The 15,813-nt window shown below is 41.6% G+C and overlaps 2 protein-coding genes across 2 annotated transcripts; one reads left to right on the forward strand and one right to left on the reverse strand.

Annotated features, from left to right (window-relative positions):
* Nucleotides 1-289: 289 nt before the first annotated feature.
* LOC121192098 (sodium-dependent neutral amino acid transporter B(0)AT3-like) lies at nucleotides 290-8,169 on the forward strand. The gene is made up of 14 exons (XM_041053649.1): nucleotides 290-409; nucleotides 620-970; nucleotides 3,284-3,400; nucleotides 4,197-4,337; nucleotides 4,536-4,673; nucleotides 5,224-5,405; nucleotides 5,495-5,605; nucleotides 5,706-5,818; nucleotides 5,913-6,041; nucleotides 6,132-6,288; nucleotides 6,497-6,701; nucleotides 6,802-6,961; nucleotides 7,078-7,240; nucleotides 7,680-8,169. The coding sequence occupies exons 2-14, from the start codon at nucleotides 673-675 to the stop codon at nucleotides 7,896-7,898; spliced, it is 2,133 nt and encodes a 710-aa protein (XP_040909583.1). The 5' UTR covers nucleotides 290-409; nucleotides 620-672; the 3' UTR covers nucleotides 7,899-8,169.
* Nucleotides 8,170-8,366: 197 nt separating this feature from the next.
* Nucleotides 8,367-15,576, reverse strand: tert (telomerase reverse transcriptase). The gene is made up of 16 exons (XM_041053651.1): nucleotides 15,358-15,576; nucleotides 13,455-14,769; nucleotides 13,169-13,358; nucleotides 12,934-13,087; nucleotides 12,665-12,832; nucleotides 12,387-12,548; nucleotides 12,186-12,287; nucleotides 12,004-12,089; nucleotides 11,761-11,877; nucleotides 11,577-11,648; nucleotides 11,153-11,341; nucleotides 10,693-10,819; nucleotides 10,295-10,356; nucleotides 9,862-9,986; nucleotides 9,613-9,750; nucleotides 8,367-8,988 (listed from the first exon to the last, which is right to left on the reverse strand). Exons 1-16 carry the CDS (start codon nucleotides 15,571-15,573, stop codon nucleotides 8,885-8,887), a joined length of 3,327 nt encoding a protein of 1,108 aa, XP_040909585.1. The 5' UTR covers nucleotides 15,574-15,576; the 3' UTR covers nucleotides 8,367-8,884.
* Nucleotides 15,577-15,813: the final 237 nt, after the last annotated feature.

Below are 15,813 nucleotides of genomic sequence, written 5' to 3' on the forward strand. Positions count from 1 at the left end.
CCACAAATCTTCTTCAGTACCGACCCAAGTGGAGCAAACAGCAATTTCAGACCGAGCTACAACCTTATCCTGCATCTCTAGAACAACAAAGGTGAAGTCCTCAACACAAAAGACAAGCCTCCAGAACTTGTTGGACACAGGCACAGGACTGTCTGGAGAAAATTCAACTAGAGGAACAAAGCCTGCAGAGACACAGGAAGCACCGACTCCGCTGAAGATGGAAGGAGAGATAACTCCACCTCGGTCTCTATCTCCAGTGCATGTGGAAGAAGTGATAATTGAGTATCCAGAGCCTTTTGAAGAGGAGGAACTTGTTCCAACTGACACAGAGGCTGAAGAAACAAACGCAGAAGAGCCTGCAGTGAACATGGGGCCTCTCATTACAATACCCGAGCTGGAGCTACATCGGGTCCTTCAAGACAAGGACGACCAGATTCACATAGTTGTATCAGAAATGTATGCCTGGATGATGGAGGCACAAAGACTGAGAATTCAACTCACTGAGGCAGAAGAGGAGAAGGCTGCTCTAATTGTTGACCTGTCCAAAGGGGCGGAGATGCAGCGGGATGCTGGCACGAAAATACGTGAACTAGAGACAGCTCTCGCTGAAGAAAAAGAGAAAATGAAAGAGGCAGAGACATCCCTAGCCAGACAGGTTCAGGAGACCCGGAAATGGAAACTGCACTGGTCCAGGCCAACGACTACCTGGAAAATTGCCAGCGTCAGAGGGAGGAGGAAAGGTCCCATCTCCTGGCCAAGCAAAGGGAGGAAATCTCAAGCCTTAAGGCCGTAGTGATCCTGGCTAAGGAAAACCTGGACAAGGAGAGGCTCCAGTGGCACAAGGAAAATTCCAGCCTCCTGGAGTCTCTCAGGATTGCTAAGGAGGCCCTGGACAATGAGAAAAAACAGAGGGCAAAATATACAGAGGAACTGATGGGGAGACTGAAGAGCCTAGAGGATGAGATGGAGGATCAGAAAAAATCAACAAAAAAGAAATCTCTGAGGAAACGATTCTTCAAGTTCTTCAGAAAAACTGGAGGAACCCAACCTCGCTCTGACCTCTCAGAGTGCTCGCCCCATCCCTCCTCCTAACCCCTTAACTCTCCTTCCTCCTGCCCCCCTTCTTCCCCTCTTATCTGCTCCTCTCCCCCCACCCTGTTCTTTTTGCTTCTGCTATTACCCCCCACTCCCTCATTTCCCCACTCCTTCCCTTTTACTTATTCAACCCCCCCACTTCCCCCTTCTTCCCATTTTATCTGCCCCCCCTTGTTCTTTTTGCTTCTACTATTACCCCCGCTCCCTCACTTCCCCACTCCTTCTCTTTCCTTCTTTTTACTATCTCTAACCTTGTAAAAAAAAAAAAAAAATCAAAATAAATAAATAAACAAATAATTAAAACTGTGCCGTCAATGCTTTTGCTGTAACCAAGTTCTAAGTTTTACAATGCTAAACATTAATACATTGACTTTAAACATATTTAATACTTATATTTAAAGTCAAAAATACTTTAAAGGCTATAATTAGAATTTCAAAGTTGATCCTGGAGGGATTTGCAGAAGCATATTTACACCAGCAGGTGGCAGAAACACACAGCTGCTTGGATTTGGATCAGTTCAACAGGAAGAGAATTACAGATGTGACAGATGTCAGTCAAACTTTCATCAGATGTATTTACACTGTCTGATTTGATAGTGTTAGGTGACAAAGAAAAAAAAGACTGTGCCACTTTTCACACTTTATAAGCTAATTGCTTCAAACGTGTGAATTATTAAGTTGACAAGTTTTAAACTGACACTTCATTTGTGTTGAACTGTATTTCATTCAGTCTCAGTACTGGTTTGATGGTTTCCAACAAAAAGACAGACTTATCAGAGTACAGTATAATGATTTCATCATCTCTGTAAATGTTTTCTTTCTTGAGGTAACTAATCCAAGTTAACATAAAACAAATCTTTAATCATTTCATGAAATAAAAGGAGAAACAACTGAAAAACAACAAAACAATATACATTTAACTTCTGGTACAATAACTGCTCCTCAGTGATTATATTCCCATATCACTTGGGATCAACATTGGCAAAAGCAACACAATTTTTTTATTGTTATTGTGTAACTCTACACAGAGGTATTTCAAAAGGTCATACCTGCAGCAAGATACCCTAAAACCTTCTTTTAACTGGTTTAATTAAACCCCAGGTTGAGAGGGGAGAACAGAATAAACCTGAGCTCGGTCACAGGGAGGAAATTCAGGCATGAAAGGTTTATTACTGTTATTGACTCCGATCTTTTCTAATCTGCAGATAAGCAGTGCAACAAAAAATGCAGTCTATCAAAACGTCACCAGGTCAGATTTTTTTTTTCTTCCCTTCAGATTAACATGTACTCTGTGCATTGCAAAAAGTAAACCCAACCTGGGAAATGCACTGATCTCAGATCAAAAAGTCTGAAAAAAAGAACAATTACCAAAGAAAAGAGCTGACAACTCTCCTGTTCTACCATTTGTCTCTGTTACTGGCAAACAGAGTTTAAGAATTAATCTTTTCATTAAGTTGCTGAAGCTGCCTCTGACACAGACTCACACAGTTTCTCTCTGGATCGTTTCACCTTTGCATACACTGAGGGTCAGTTACTATTATTACTGTGCCTTTTTTTAAAACAGAATTTTAAGAAAACACTATTTTACTTCTATTTAAAAAAAACACACATTACACTTGCATTTTTAATCAACAAAATTCGCTATATGCGTAAAGTTTGATTGTTTGAATAAACATACTGTTTGATACAACTTCTATGATGCCTTCTTGATTGACTGTATCCAAACAGTTTACTTTAGGTCAGTGTAACATTGAATCAGCATCACCAGGTTATCCATTACTTTGAGGTTAAGCACACTCCCATTTTAAACAAACGGGGAGGTTTAGCCACTAAATCATCCTACCTGATGTTTTCTCTCCCGTGCTGGTGACCTGAATTCTTCATAAAAACCAATAAAATCTTTATACCTGACTCAAAGCTGAATCTGATAGGTCATTAAAGGACAGCCCACTAAGACAGAGGACGAGAAGGCTGCACTGGACATCACTTAGACTAAACCACTCAAGGCAGTGTTTATTCTGACACTGACACTGAGCTGAGATCAGGAGGAGAAGTCTGGACTAAATAAAAAATACTACCTGATTGAAGTGTATGTTAGAGTTAAGATAGCTGTATCCTTTGTAACGGAACTGGTGTTGTGCTAAGCTTTTTGGGCAGCTGAGGATGGGCAAAACAAAAGACTCTGGGACAGAGGAGAGACCCAAATGGGACAACAAGGTGCAGTACCTGCTAACATGTATTGGCTTTGCAGTGGGACTTGGAAATGTGTGGCGTTTTCCCTACTTATGCCAAATATATGGAGGAGGTGAGACACTACCTTTACATTCAGTTTTCCTTATTTCTCACTATACTATCACTCAGTTACATTTGCTGTTAGAGGTTTCAAGTCTTTTTATCATCTATGTTCATTTTATCAGTCATGAGATCCTTTAAAGTTGTCCACAGTTGAACTGCCACAAAAGCAAAGATTCTCTTTTTGTTTTATTGTAATTAGGCATTAATGAATGAACCAGGTCAGTCATTGTGACTGTGAATGGAAAGGACTGAGCCTTATCTACGTATGATTGATTGCAAGAAGCATCCCAGATCTTTCCCACTCAGTAGCCTAAATTCCTGTATTTACTTCCTCATAGCTGTCAGTGAGATATCTTAAGCCCCAAAGCCACAGAATCTAAAAGGACCAGGGTCAGGGTAAAGTTGAGTAAACAGCCAGTCCTGTAAATGTGCACAAGTCTATCAGCTTGGGACTCCCACAGGCAGTGTTTCACACTCAGTGGAGCCTCCAATTGACCTCAGCTTAGTGATCAATTAGTCACCTTTTTCTCACTGAGATTATTTGGTACACATGTAATGACGAGTAGTACTCATTTTAACTTTGTTTTTATACTTTTTTTTTTTTACCAGACTGACTGATGTCCATTCATGTTTTTAGCAACTTGGAAAACAAACAAAAAAAAATCGTGATCACTTAGTAACTACAATATGCTGTGTTTCCATTTTTGGAGTCTGTTTTTATATTTCCTGGCAAAGTATGTTGATAAAGACTCTGCTAATTTGGTTGATGTCGAAATGTGAGGTAAATGTTTACTTAATCTCTTCAGGTGCATTCCTCATCCCTTACCTGATAGCCTTAGTGTTCGAAGGCCTCCCCCTGCTCTACCTGGAGTTGGCTATAGGACAGAGGCTCCGCATGGGCAGCATCGGTGTCTGGAACTCCATCTCACCACTCCTGGGTGGAGTTGGTAGGTGACCTCAGATTATTAGTAAACTGTATTTCTTTTTATCTCAGAAATACATCTATTCAATGTATGGCTTTATTTTAAAGAAATATTTCTTTAATAGAAAATGTCACTGCTGTCACACAACCACCATCATTCTGATTTACTTTTACTATAATTAATTTTCCTTTTTCTCCTGGTAATATTATCTCCAACATGTAGGCATTGCCTCCATGGTGGTGTCGTTCCTGGTGGGTATTTTCTACAACACCATCCTGGCCTGGGTGCTCTGGTACTTCTTTCACTCCTTCCAAAACCCCCTGCCATGGAGCAACTGTCCACTCAATGAAAATCACACAGGTAACAAGGAAACCCACCTGAAACTTCCCCCTGTGACTGCACTTCCTCCCTGACAGTAACAGCAGAAATACTCAGAAATAATAGCAGTTTGCTACTGTATGTAAAATGTCAATGTTATCAAATTCAGGAAATTAGTATATTTACCTTAAACCTACTTAACTATCACCAAGAGGACTGGTTAACTACGAGGCTCTATGTGGCGTTTCAGGTCAGACGTAATAGGAAAACTACTGGATTGTTTTATGGCACAAAGGGATTTTACACCACAGTATAAAATAAAAAGAGAATGCTTTTCTTTCACGGAAAGTTTGGCTCAGTGGCAGATAGAGGAATGTGTGAGAGCCAAAGAGCACAAATTGTTTTAATCATGGTTTCCTTTGTTTTCAGTAATCATACCCAGATATGAATAATTAATGCACATGAACTCAGCTCTGTTACAAAACTTAATGCATTTTTTAACCAAAATAAACACTAATGACTTTAAACCCTTACAGAACCTTATAGAGCTCATGCTGTTTTTGTTTTTCCACCTGTGTGTGCATCCATGTAGGCTATGATGTAGAGTGTGAGAAGAGCACTCCAGTGAACTACTTCTGGTACCGTGAGACCCTGAATATCACACCTGACATTGAGGTCAGCGGCTCCCTGCAGTGGTGGATGGTCATCTGTCTGGCCAGCGCCTGGTGCGTCGTCTACATCTGTTTCATCAAAGGCATCGAGTCCATGGGAAAGGTCAGTGAAAAATGTCTAATCTCCAATGCCAAAAACAACCACTGTATCATACGTATTAATCTTTTTTTTTTTTTAATTTAATGTTTCAGGCTGTGTATGTGACAGCCACCTTCCCTTACCTGGTACTGACTATTTTCCTGATTCGTGCCCTCACTCTGCCTGGAGCTACTGATGGACTGGTTTACCTCTTCTCTCCTGATGTGAGTGCGGGGCCACTCGTTGCTACTGCAGAATAATGTAAAGTTGCTTCTCCTCTCAGAGACACACTGAACTGATGTGTTGTCTTTCTGCTCTCTCCAGTGGGAGACACTGAAGAACCCTCAGGTTTGGCTGGACGCTGCCACCCAGATCTTCTTCTCTCTTTCTGTGGCCTTTGGAGGTCTCATAGCTTTCTCCAGCTATAATGCAGAGAGGTAAAAACTAAATCTCCTCAGTTACCTCAGTAAAATTGGGCTGATTTTGTGATACTTAAATAGCTTAATTCTAATTCTGTTCCCTGTCTATTAGAAACAACTGTGAGAGGGACGCTGTTCTAGTAGGTGTAATAAACAGTGCCACATCTCTGTATGCCTCCATACCCATCTTCTCCATCCTGGGATTTAAAGCTACCACTGCCTACAACAAATGCCTACAAGAGTACGTGTGTACATTTATTCTATGTTATTTTAAAGCCTCTTCTTTGCTTTCTAAAACCAACGAGGCAGACTTTTTGTATCTCCTCTGCAGAAACATCTTGGCTCTGACCAATTACTTCGAGTTTTCAGACCAGAACATAACAGTGGAGAATTACAAGCACTGGTTTGAGTATCTAAATCAGACATCTCCCAATGAAGTGGCCAGTTTGAACCTGAGGCACTGTGAGCTGCAAACATTCCTTGACCAGGTATTGTAACTTCAGAAACACATCCAGTCTTGTACAGAGTATTATTTTTGCCTGAAGCTCATCTTTCTAATCTTCCTCTTTCATTCTTGCCTCCCCTTTCTTTCCTGGAGTACCGAACATCCTGTACCGGTCAAATACGGACAGTCAGTTCAAGCTTCCTCATTACTTTCTTGTCTCTTTCATCCTCCTCCTCCTCCTCCTCCTCCAGAGCGCTTCAGGTACCGGCCTGGCTTTTATTGTGTTCACTGAGGCAGTGATAGAGATGCCAGGCTCGCAGATATGGGCCATATTGTTCTTCATTATGCTCTTCAGCTTGGGCCTCTCCTCCATGTTTGGCAACATAGAGGGAGTCCTCACACCCATCAATGACCTCAAACTGGTGCCAAAGTGGATCCCGAATGAACTCGTAACAGGTACCTGTAAATCTGCTTAAGTTGTCCTAAAGCCAGAAGGATATTTTTTTTGTTGCTTTTGAATTCCTTCACTGAAAAGCTTGTTCTCTCTCTTCCTCAGCGATCATCTGTTTGGTAGCCTTCCTGACGGCTCTCATCTTCACCCTGGGTTCGGGGAACTACTGGGTGGAGGTCTTTAACAGCTACGTGGGCTCTGTACCTTTGCTCATCATTGCATTCTGTGAGATTACTGGAGTCATTTATGTCCGTGGAATGAAAACGTAACTTATTCCTCTTTCCCTCCTTCAATATACCTCTGTAGTCATTTGAGATTCATACACAACTTTAATTCCAATTTGTTCAACATTGTCTCTTGTCTCCTGTGTCCTCTTGACAGTTTCAGTGAAGACATCTATTTCATGACTGGGAAGAAGCCCAACATCTTTTGGAAGGCGTGCTGGATGGTGATCAGTCCTGTAATGCTCATGGTGGTGCTGATTGCCTACGTGGTCGTTCAGGCACAGCAACACCCCACCTACCCCACATGGAACCCAGCTTATGTAAGCAGGTTGAGGGTATTACCAAGGATATTTATTATAAATACAGCAGGTCCAAAAGTCTCAGACAGCTCGTCCAGATACTTTTTTTTTTGCATTTGTTTTGAAATGTTATACTGCTTTATTATAATGTTCCCCATGTTCTCCCAGAGCTTCTTGTGGTGTTGCAGGATGCTTGGTTTTCTCAGTCCTCAAGCCAAAAAAAAAAAAAAAAAAACCCCAAAAAACAAACCAAAACAAACAAGAAGCAATAATACAGGTTTAAATTGTTTTTATCTAAAATTAAATAAAATAAAAACTAAATAAAATAAATACATTTATTGGCTTTTTACTGAAAGTTAGATGAAAAGACTGATACCACTTTCATGCCTCTCGCCTAAACATCATTTTAAAATAAAAATGCTATTCATTATATTTTATACTTCTTTTTCTGTCTCCTTAGGAGCTATTCCCCAAAACTGAAGTGAAGCCATACCCAGACTGGGTCTTTGCCATTATCATCCTCCTCTGTGTGGTGCCTGTGATTTCCATCCCTGTGGTGGTTGTCTACAAACTGATCTGCTGTGGGCTGAAGAGGTCCTCTAACCGTGCTGAGCTAAACCCCTATTGTAACGACGGCTTTGAGATTGAAACCCAGGAACAGAAGAACCAGAGAGCTTAGGAAATGTTTCAAGCAGAAAGCAATGACTTTCCTTACAGTTATAACCACTTCTGTGGCTCTTTCCTCTTAAAATCACCGGAGAGCTGATATGTAATCCATCACTTTGAACTGTAAAACAGAATTTCCTTTTAATTTTTAATGTTTACCTGTGTGAGGATTTATCAGGACGTGACATATGACGACTCAAATTTGTCCCCTCAATATCATATTTATTTAACAGCCAAATTCTGTCCTTTTTACATTGTGTATTGTACATGATGTAAATAACATTCAGTCTAATACATCCAACTGAAACACAGACGTCTGACATTCCACATTTACAAAACACAGATGTTGCGAAATATTATGGCTTGAGATCTTCCACTTCCTTCTGTTTCTAAAAGATCAGTGTAAAGAATTGGTACCACATCACATTGTACAGAAAACATTTGACTTAGTCCCTGTAATGGTTGACATCATTTCTGTGGGCTTACTTACATAAATTATTTGCAAAGTGATGTCGTGTCTTATTCGTGTAAATCAAAGTCCAGAAAGACAAATTGCAGTAGGATGAGATGACATCTAGTACAGTAGCTGGATGATTTTCAATTATCCGTCTTTACTGACATGGGGGTTGTTTTTTACAGGGTGTGTTTACAACGTGAGTTTATCATTTAAGGGTTAGCATCAGAGCAGATGACTAAGAGCTGTTTTTCTCTTGTTCCCTGAAGCCAGCTTTTCTGACAATCTGTAATAGCTACATTACAATTTTTTTGGCACACTGACAGATCCAATAAATCCAAATGGCTGATTTCAACACACTGCTCATCCCACTCTCTTGAAACCTGGGGATGAGACAGGAGAAAGATCTGTGCCACTTCAGTGGATTTTGAAGAAAAATAGACAATATAAAAAGCTGGGCATAATTCATAGGTTCATAGTTCACACCTTTCAGCTGCTGAGAGTTTCTTGGTTGCTGGAAGCTGAAACTGGGGAAAGCTGGTAGTCTACATTTGGATGGCCAAGAAGTCAACTGGGGTCCTCGGGTTAGTGGCCTGTCGGACCCTGGCCAACCTCAGATCCCCCAGACGCTGCTCCAGACTGCGCTTCCCTGTCAAAATATGACAGAAGATCAGGCTGTGTTTTTTTTTTCTCTTTGCTGGTGAACTCTAACTTCCTGAACTTTTTCCAACACCTGTAAAATGGAATTAACGGTGGCAATAAACTGACTTGAGAACATGTAAGATCACATATCTAGATTTGTTGGGTTGGGCGCATCTCTCTCAGAGTGCACACTCAAAAGGATCGGCCTTCCTGGCAAGCTGCAGTGATGATGTTTTCATATTGTTCATTCATGGACGAGACGAGACTGAGGGCTCTAGAGGGTAAAACTCTGGGAAGAGCTTTAACCTCTAGAAGAATTTGTTCTACTTAATTTTTAATGTTGCTATTTTTACATGTGTGTGTTTATGTGTATATTTCATCTTTTGTGTAGTCTTTTTTGTATGAAATGTGCTATATAAGTATTATATATATATATATATATATATATATATATATATATATATATATATATATATAGAGAGAGAGAGAGAGAGAGAGAGATAGATATATAGATATAAATATATATAGATATAGATATAGATTGAAGGATGTGTCACGACAGTAGTGCAAGTCGTGGATAGTTTCTGTGTGACATTATTTCTGTATATGTGTGTTTCATTAGAGTACATACGTTTGTGCAGGTGTGGGAGCAGATCCTTATAGAGAGGACGGTGCTGCGATAGCACCAGCAAGAAGGAAAGACAGAAAAGAAGCTCAACTGCTTCATACTGCACAATGCCTGTCTGAGCCTTACTGCCTAAAATCAATCCTGGAAAAAAAGGGGAAGAGAAAGGGAGAAAAAAAACATGATGAAAATAAGGTGTTTGAGGTGAATTTGATATTTTTTGTGTTAATTTTTCCAGATGCGTGGGGGGGTTGCCTTTGTTGCTGAGCCTGATGAGCTGATTGGCATACTCAGCCATGTCCCAAATCATCTGCAGGAAGTAGACAGGGTTCTTAGCAACCGACTGACCAAAGGGCAAACTCTGGGCACACACATGGAACCTAAAGGGAAAAACAAAAAACACACAGAGGCAAAAGAGAAAACAGAGACAGGCACTGCCCGTTCAGATATTTACATTCTGAGATAAACGGCAAAGCAATTAGCGCGCCGCTCAGTGCAGATATTGACTGGCAACGTTCACCGTGTTTATTTTAATAGCAGTATTATCTTTACAGGCCAATTTATTAGGCCAAGGCCAGCACCTCTATACGAGAGAGTGGAAGTGAATGGTGTATTTATCACCAACATATTTCAATTTCGGGAGGGCAGTGGAAACAAATTGACCTGAATAAGACATACAAATTAATACCTGCATGCATGAAGCAGCACCACCTTGTAGATGTTCTTGTACACTGCCTCAAGAGAATTGGTCTGAGAAGAAAAACAAATGTATCATCATATTCAACACACAACTGAAGAGAAATGAAACAGGAGAGACTGAAACTGAAAAAAGTTCACAAATACTTCCCAACTATTCGATTATAAATTTGCAAAAAATTTCTAAAAACAGGCTTTCACTTTGTCAAAATGGGTTATTGAGTGTAGACTGAGAAGGAGAAATTTTCTGTATTTAAAATGAAATCTACGACACGAAGTGTGCGGAAAGTGAAGTGGTCTGAATACTTTCTGGAGCCCGTGTAAGTTAATAGTGAGCATTCACAAGAATTTAAAAAAATTTTGAACTTCCAAAATGATTATTTCCCTCACCTTCAGGTCCAAGAGAAGGGCGGGGCATTTGAGTCTGAGGATGGCCATCAGTTTCCTCCTCATTTGTTGTCCAGCTGAGTGGACAGAGCCCAAAGTAAGGCTGTAGCGCAGAGACAGGCCTGCATAGCTGAGAGAGATGGAAAATAAGAAGCAAACAAAGAAGAAAAAGCAAATGATGCAAAAACTACAGGAGATTTTATCACCAAAAAATACTGCAAGTGAAGGCAGTTAGAATGTGTTTTATAATGAGTTTTACTGTGTTTTATACAAGAATATTAGTCATCCATCATAGACAGGGAGTTGTCTCTATGAACGTTTATGAGAAGCTACAAAGTACAGGAGGGATTCACGCAGCTTACACGAAACCATAAAGACTGACAAAATCCAATAACTTCTCATGGAAGAAGCACACTGGAAGCAATAACTCTACAGTATAATTCCAAGTGACGGGATCCTTCACCTAGAATAGTCTTTGTAGACGTCAAGCAAATGTGTGTCCAGCAGCAGTCCACACCAGGGGAAGAGGCAGTGAGGAGGCAGCATGCGAATATCGGGACAAGAGTCCACGCTCACTGACACTTGAAAGTTGACCACCACCTTCTGCGGGTTGACCACCAGACCATATTGCGGTACCCCAGCCAGCAAGATCCTACGCACAATGTGCAAGTGCCATTATTAATTACTAAATTAAAAATTCATCAACATCATGTTGTGTTAAATTTATGGTTAAAAAAAAAAAGATTGTTTACTTTAACTGTGTCTTTATTTCTTGTTTATGCCTTGTGTGAAACATTGTCACTTCTGAAAAGTGCTCTACAAATGTATATTATTATTATTATTATTAATAATAATAATATGTCTGACAAAGCTGGTGTGTGTCGTACTTGAGGAAGGTTTGTGCTTCATGAAAGTCTGGGGTGATCAGAAGGAAGTCATCCACCAGTCTCATCAGACACCTACAGGAGAGACAGAGAGGGACAGATAAAGAAAGACTGCTCTCTGCTGAGCATGTGTGTTACTGCATCTATAAAGGGATGACACTAACTAAAATACAGTCGTCTGCTGTACCCTTTGTTTTCAGTAATATCTTTGAACAGGACATTCTCCATGTGACCGTAGCAGAGACAACAGAGCAGACTGGACACAACCGATCCCTGAGGAATTCCTCTGCACTGACGGTATGTCCTGCAAAACACAGCACCATAATCAGATCATCTGTCCTGGACACAAGGTAAAAAAACAAAAAACAAAATTCTATGACATGCTGCCCACGAAAGTCATTTCATGTTGATGGCTGAAGAAAATGCTTACTTTTTCCCAAACTGAACAATGCTGCCGGTTAGCATTTGGGTGAAAAACTGCAACGCCTCTCTGCCGTGAAGATCTGAGCAGAAATGCTGGAAGAAAGAAAAGTAACAAAATGCTAGAAGGTAGAAAAAAAAATCATAATAATCAAACATCCTTTAACTAGAAGACACATATCAGGTTGTCACCTGCTCTACCAATATGGCGTGATGAACTTTGCCTCTTTTCTGCAGTGACATCACAAACCCTTTCATGTTGGTGGATCCTATGTTGTCCTCCAGGAAATCTGCCTACATTGGCAAAAATAAGAATCTCTCATGTGGCATGTGGGTCAAATAATATGAGTATACACAGGACATACATGAGAATATGTTCGGGGATGATGTTACCTGTCTAATAAAGGCCTTTTTCAGGCCTTCGTGGGAATCAGACCAGATCTTTGCGTAGCGACGGATGGTAAAGAGCTCATCCTGGACAGGTGACAGGGCCTGGCCAACCACCTCCATGAGTCTGTCATGAGGCAGACTCTCATAGGCTCCACTCACATCCACCTTAAACACAGTGAAATGACAGAATGAATAAATGAAGGTGGAAATAAATGAATTTTGTCTTGTACTTAATTACAATCAAGACAATTAAGTGTAATACAAAAAAAAAAAAAAACAACCTTAACAAAGTAGAGGGGTTGTGGCTTCTCCTTCTGGGCTGGAGCCAGATCGCGCAACACCTTGTGGATATCTGTCATCCCCCACACTGTGGAGCCCAGAAGAGATGGAGTGGCACGCACACAGGCCCGCAGCATATCCAGCAAGTCCCGGACACGCCCTCTGTAAAGCTGCAGGGAAAAAAAAAATGTCAGAAAAAGCTTGCACATGCACGCAACACGTGTTCATACAGAACTCGTTGACATGTTTGATGTTGTTTCAAATAATTTACCCTCGTTTTGGCATCTGCTCCTATGACTCGTGTGATAGGTCTCATGCCGTCAGTCTTAGGAATGAAGCGAAGGCGAGATATAACAGTGGTTTTGGGGAGGGATGCCACCTGTGCTGGAGTCAGCTCCTCCATCTGACCCTTGGAAAGGTGACCTCTACATCACAAAAATGGCTTGTGAGCTTGTGCCATGACAGTATAAACATGAGCGTTTGGAGATGTGTGTATATGTGTGTACCTGAAGGCCAGGTCCTGCAGTTTGGACCAGACTTCCTGTCTGTAGAACCTGAGGGCATTCTTCTGGCCCACGCTCTCAGTGACGTAGAAGCAGGCTCGGACGAGGTTTACAACATAGCCATCCAGGAGCCAAGCCAGGAACTGACCCAGGATCTGTGTCCGGTAAGAGAGCTCACTGGGCGGGAACCTGCCTGCAGATGAGAGTGGTTACGTCAGCCACAAATACATGTAGAAGAAGAAGAAGAAGGGAGAAAAACAAGCACACTTACCACCAGCTGTAATCTCACCTGTTTTACTGATCTTCAACCAATCACAGTCATTCACCTTCATCTTCCACAGAAGTTCAGCCAATGAGAGCCTCTCGAACTTGCCACTGCGCAGGAAGCCCCTGACCCTTACAAAGAAATGAAGTCGGTTGTGGTCGGAGCCCCACAGCTCTTTTGGGATCACAGCAGAGAGGCATTCCCTGACAAACAGGTAGACCCGGTGAGCTGCACAGTGTTGAGGCAAAAGGGAGCTCAATTCTGCCTGTCCTGCATCTCTCTCCTCCACCAGCGGACACATCCTCTGCAGTATTCTGCTGTACGGACATCTCCTGTGTTGACGCAACAGCTGATTGAACAGGGGAACTATGTTAAAAAAGCGCAGGGGGAGTTTCTTTGGCTTCCTTTCTAGTCCGTTTAGATAAGCCAGTCCCTCAAAGAAGACTATTCTCACCAAATCTCGCCCTTGTAGCCTTTTGGATCCAACAGCACTCTTCTTTTTCCTGTTGAGAAGAAAGCCACGCATTCCCCTTCCCCCATACATGAATCCCAGCGTGCGGATAAAACATTGTGAAGGAGGTAAAGGGGGGAAAACCCCTGATCTCCAACTGGGTCCTCCCTCCAAGGGAAGAATGGCTGTTTGCATTTCAACAGGCTGTTTAGAACCAATACTACCATTTTCCAAAGCTTTCATAGAAAGTGTTCGTCCCAGAGACATGGGCTGCTCTCCCTCCACTGTCTCAAAGCAAACCTGTCGGATGTCCCGTGTGGGTTCTTGTTGTCCTACCCGTCTTCTCTTTCCAGAACAAGTCGTTGCTTCTTCCTCATCCTTCTGATCAGTTTCTCTCTTTCTTTTCCCTTTCTTCACTCTTACATCTGTTCTGTTCCTCTTCTTCCTGACTGTAGGATTCTCAACTCTGAGTCTCCTTTTCAAGGTCACTGACCCTTGATACCTTCCGAACTGATTACCGTTATGTGCCCTGGAACGAGGCTGGAGACAAAACCCAGTGGATGGAGTAGCCATGGACACCCTGTCATACACAGGAACGCCGCTCACCTGGAACATGCACGAAGGAGGGACTGCCACAAACACTGAGCAGCTCTCCAACAGGTACCGTGTTATATCTGTGCCGAGACGTATTGTGACTTTCTTCCACAAGTCGCTGCCATGGATGTAGGCAGCGCTTTGAGTTACATCTCCTTGGAATTTAAAGTGGTCCGCATCCCGCTCCTCCTGAGCCAAGGATAGAAAATTGTAGCCGTGTGCCAAGACGTTCCTTTTTCTTTTTCTTTTCAGACTGTTTAGAACAAAGGCCAGCAGTTCAGGCAGAGTGCAGATCTGTAATAAAAAAATACAGAAAATTCGTTACATCGACATAAGAAGTAAGTGTCTCACATTTGAATCCTGAAATGTTCCTTTCCTTTTCACATCAAGAAAACCTTAAATCCGGTCTCATATAAACGAGACAGCTTGTGCGTCCATAATTTATCATTATTAAAGACTATGTTTTCTGGTAGATTTGGCAAGTAACGCTAAGGTATATTATCCACGATGCAGAGCTAGAACAAAATATAGATTGCACTCTTAAATAATCATTTTATTAATAACTTTTTTTAAAATTTTACAATAAAAGTCATTTTTCTTTGAAGTTTACAGCTCTTTTAAGAAACAGTGTGAGTCATTAACAGTATGACACATTTGATGACATTTTATTGTTGAACTGAAATAAAAAAATATCCTGCCTCTGCACATATGTTGTCCTAACTCACTAACAGAGATACCATTTAAATGTGCTTCCATGAGATATTAAGATTATAACCCCAGCTAAAGTTAGCCTGACAGCTAGCATTAGAAATCCTGTTCCACGGTTGCACAGAAGTACGAGACAAACCAACAAGACTAACATGACGGATAGAAAAGACTTACCTGGTTGCAGCTTGGCACTTGCTGTAGCTCCTTGTCAAAACACACATAAACAGACCGCACGAAAGATGTGAAGCGGTTTGTGTCTGACTGTTCAACCAGCACTGCCCTGTGTCCCTCTCTGAACACGATGCTGTTCGCAAACTCCTCCAGTGTCTGTATGTGTCGGTAAAGTGACCGGAGGATGTCAAGCCCACTGGACATATCCGTCGTCGACATACTGACTACACGGTCCCGCGGTGTTACCATTCAGGACATGTTGGAGTGTGTACTGAGATGGTAGTGTGCGAGCTGACGGCGAGCCTTATTTGGAATTTCAAGGGCCCGCGTCATCTTCAGCCAATGACAGGGCGCGTTTAAAATGAGTTTCCAATCAGGCAGCCTCATACTGCAGCGGCGAAATCACAGTTGACCACTGGCGAACAAGAAAAGGCATGTTGTCTTTTCTCGTAAATAGAT

This window comes from Toxotes jaculatrix, chromosome 13 (assembly GCF_017976425.1).
Source record: "Toxotes jaculatrix isolate fToxJac2 chromosome 13, fToxJac2.pri, whole genome shotgun sequence".
NCBI classification, from domain to species: domain Eukaryota; kingdom Metazoa; phylum Chordata; class Actinopteri; family Toxotidae; genus Toxotes; species Toxotes jaculatrix.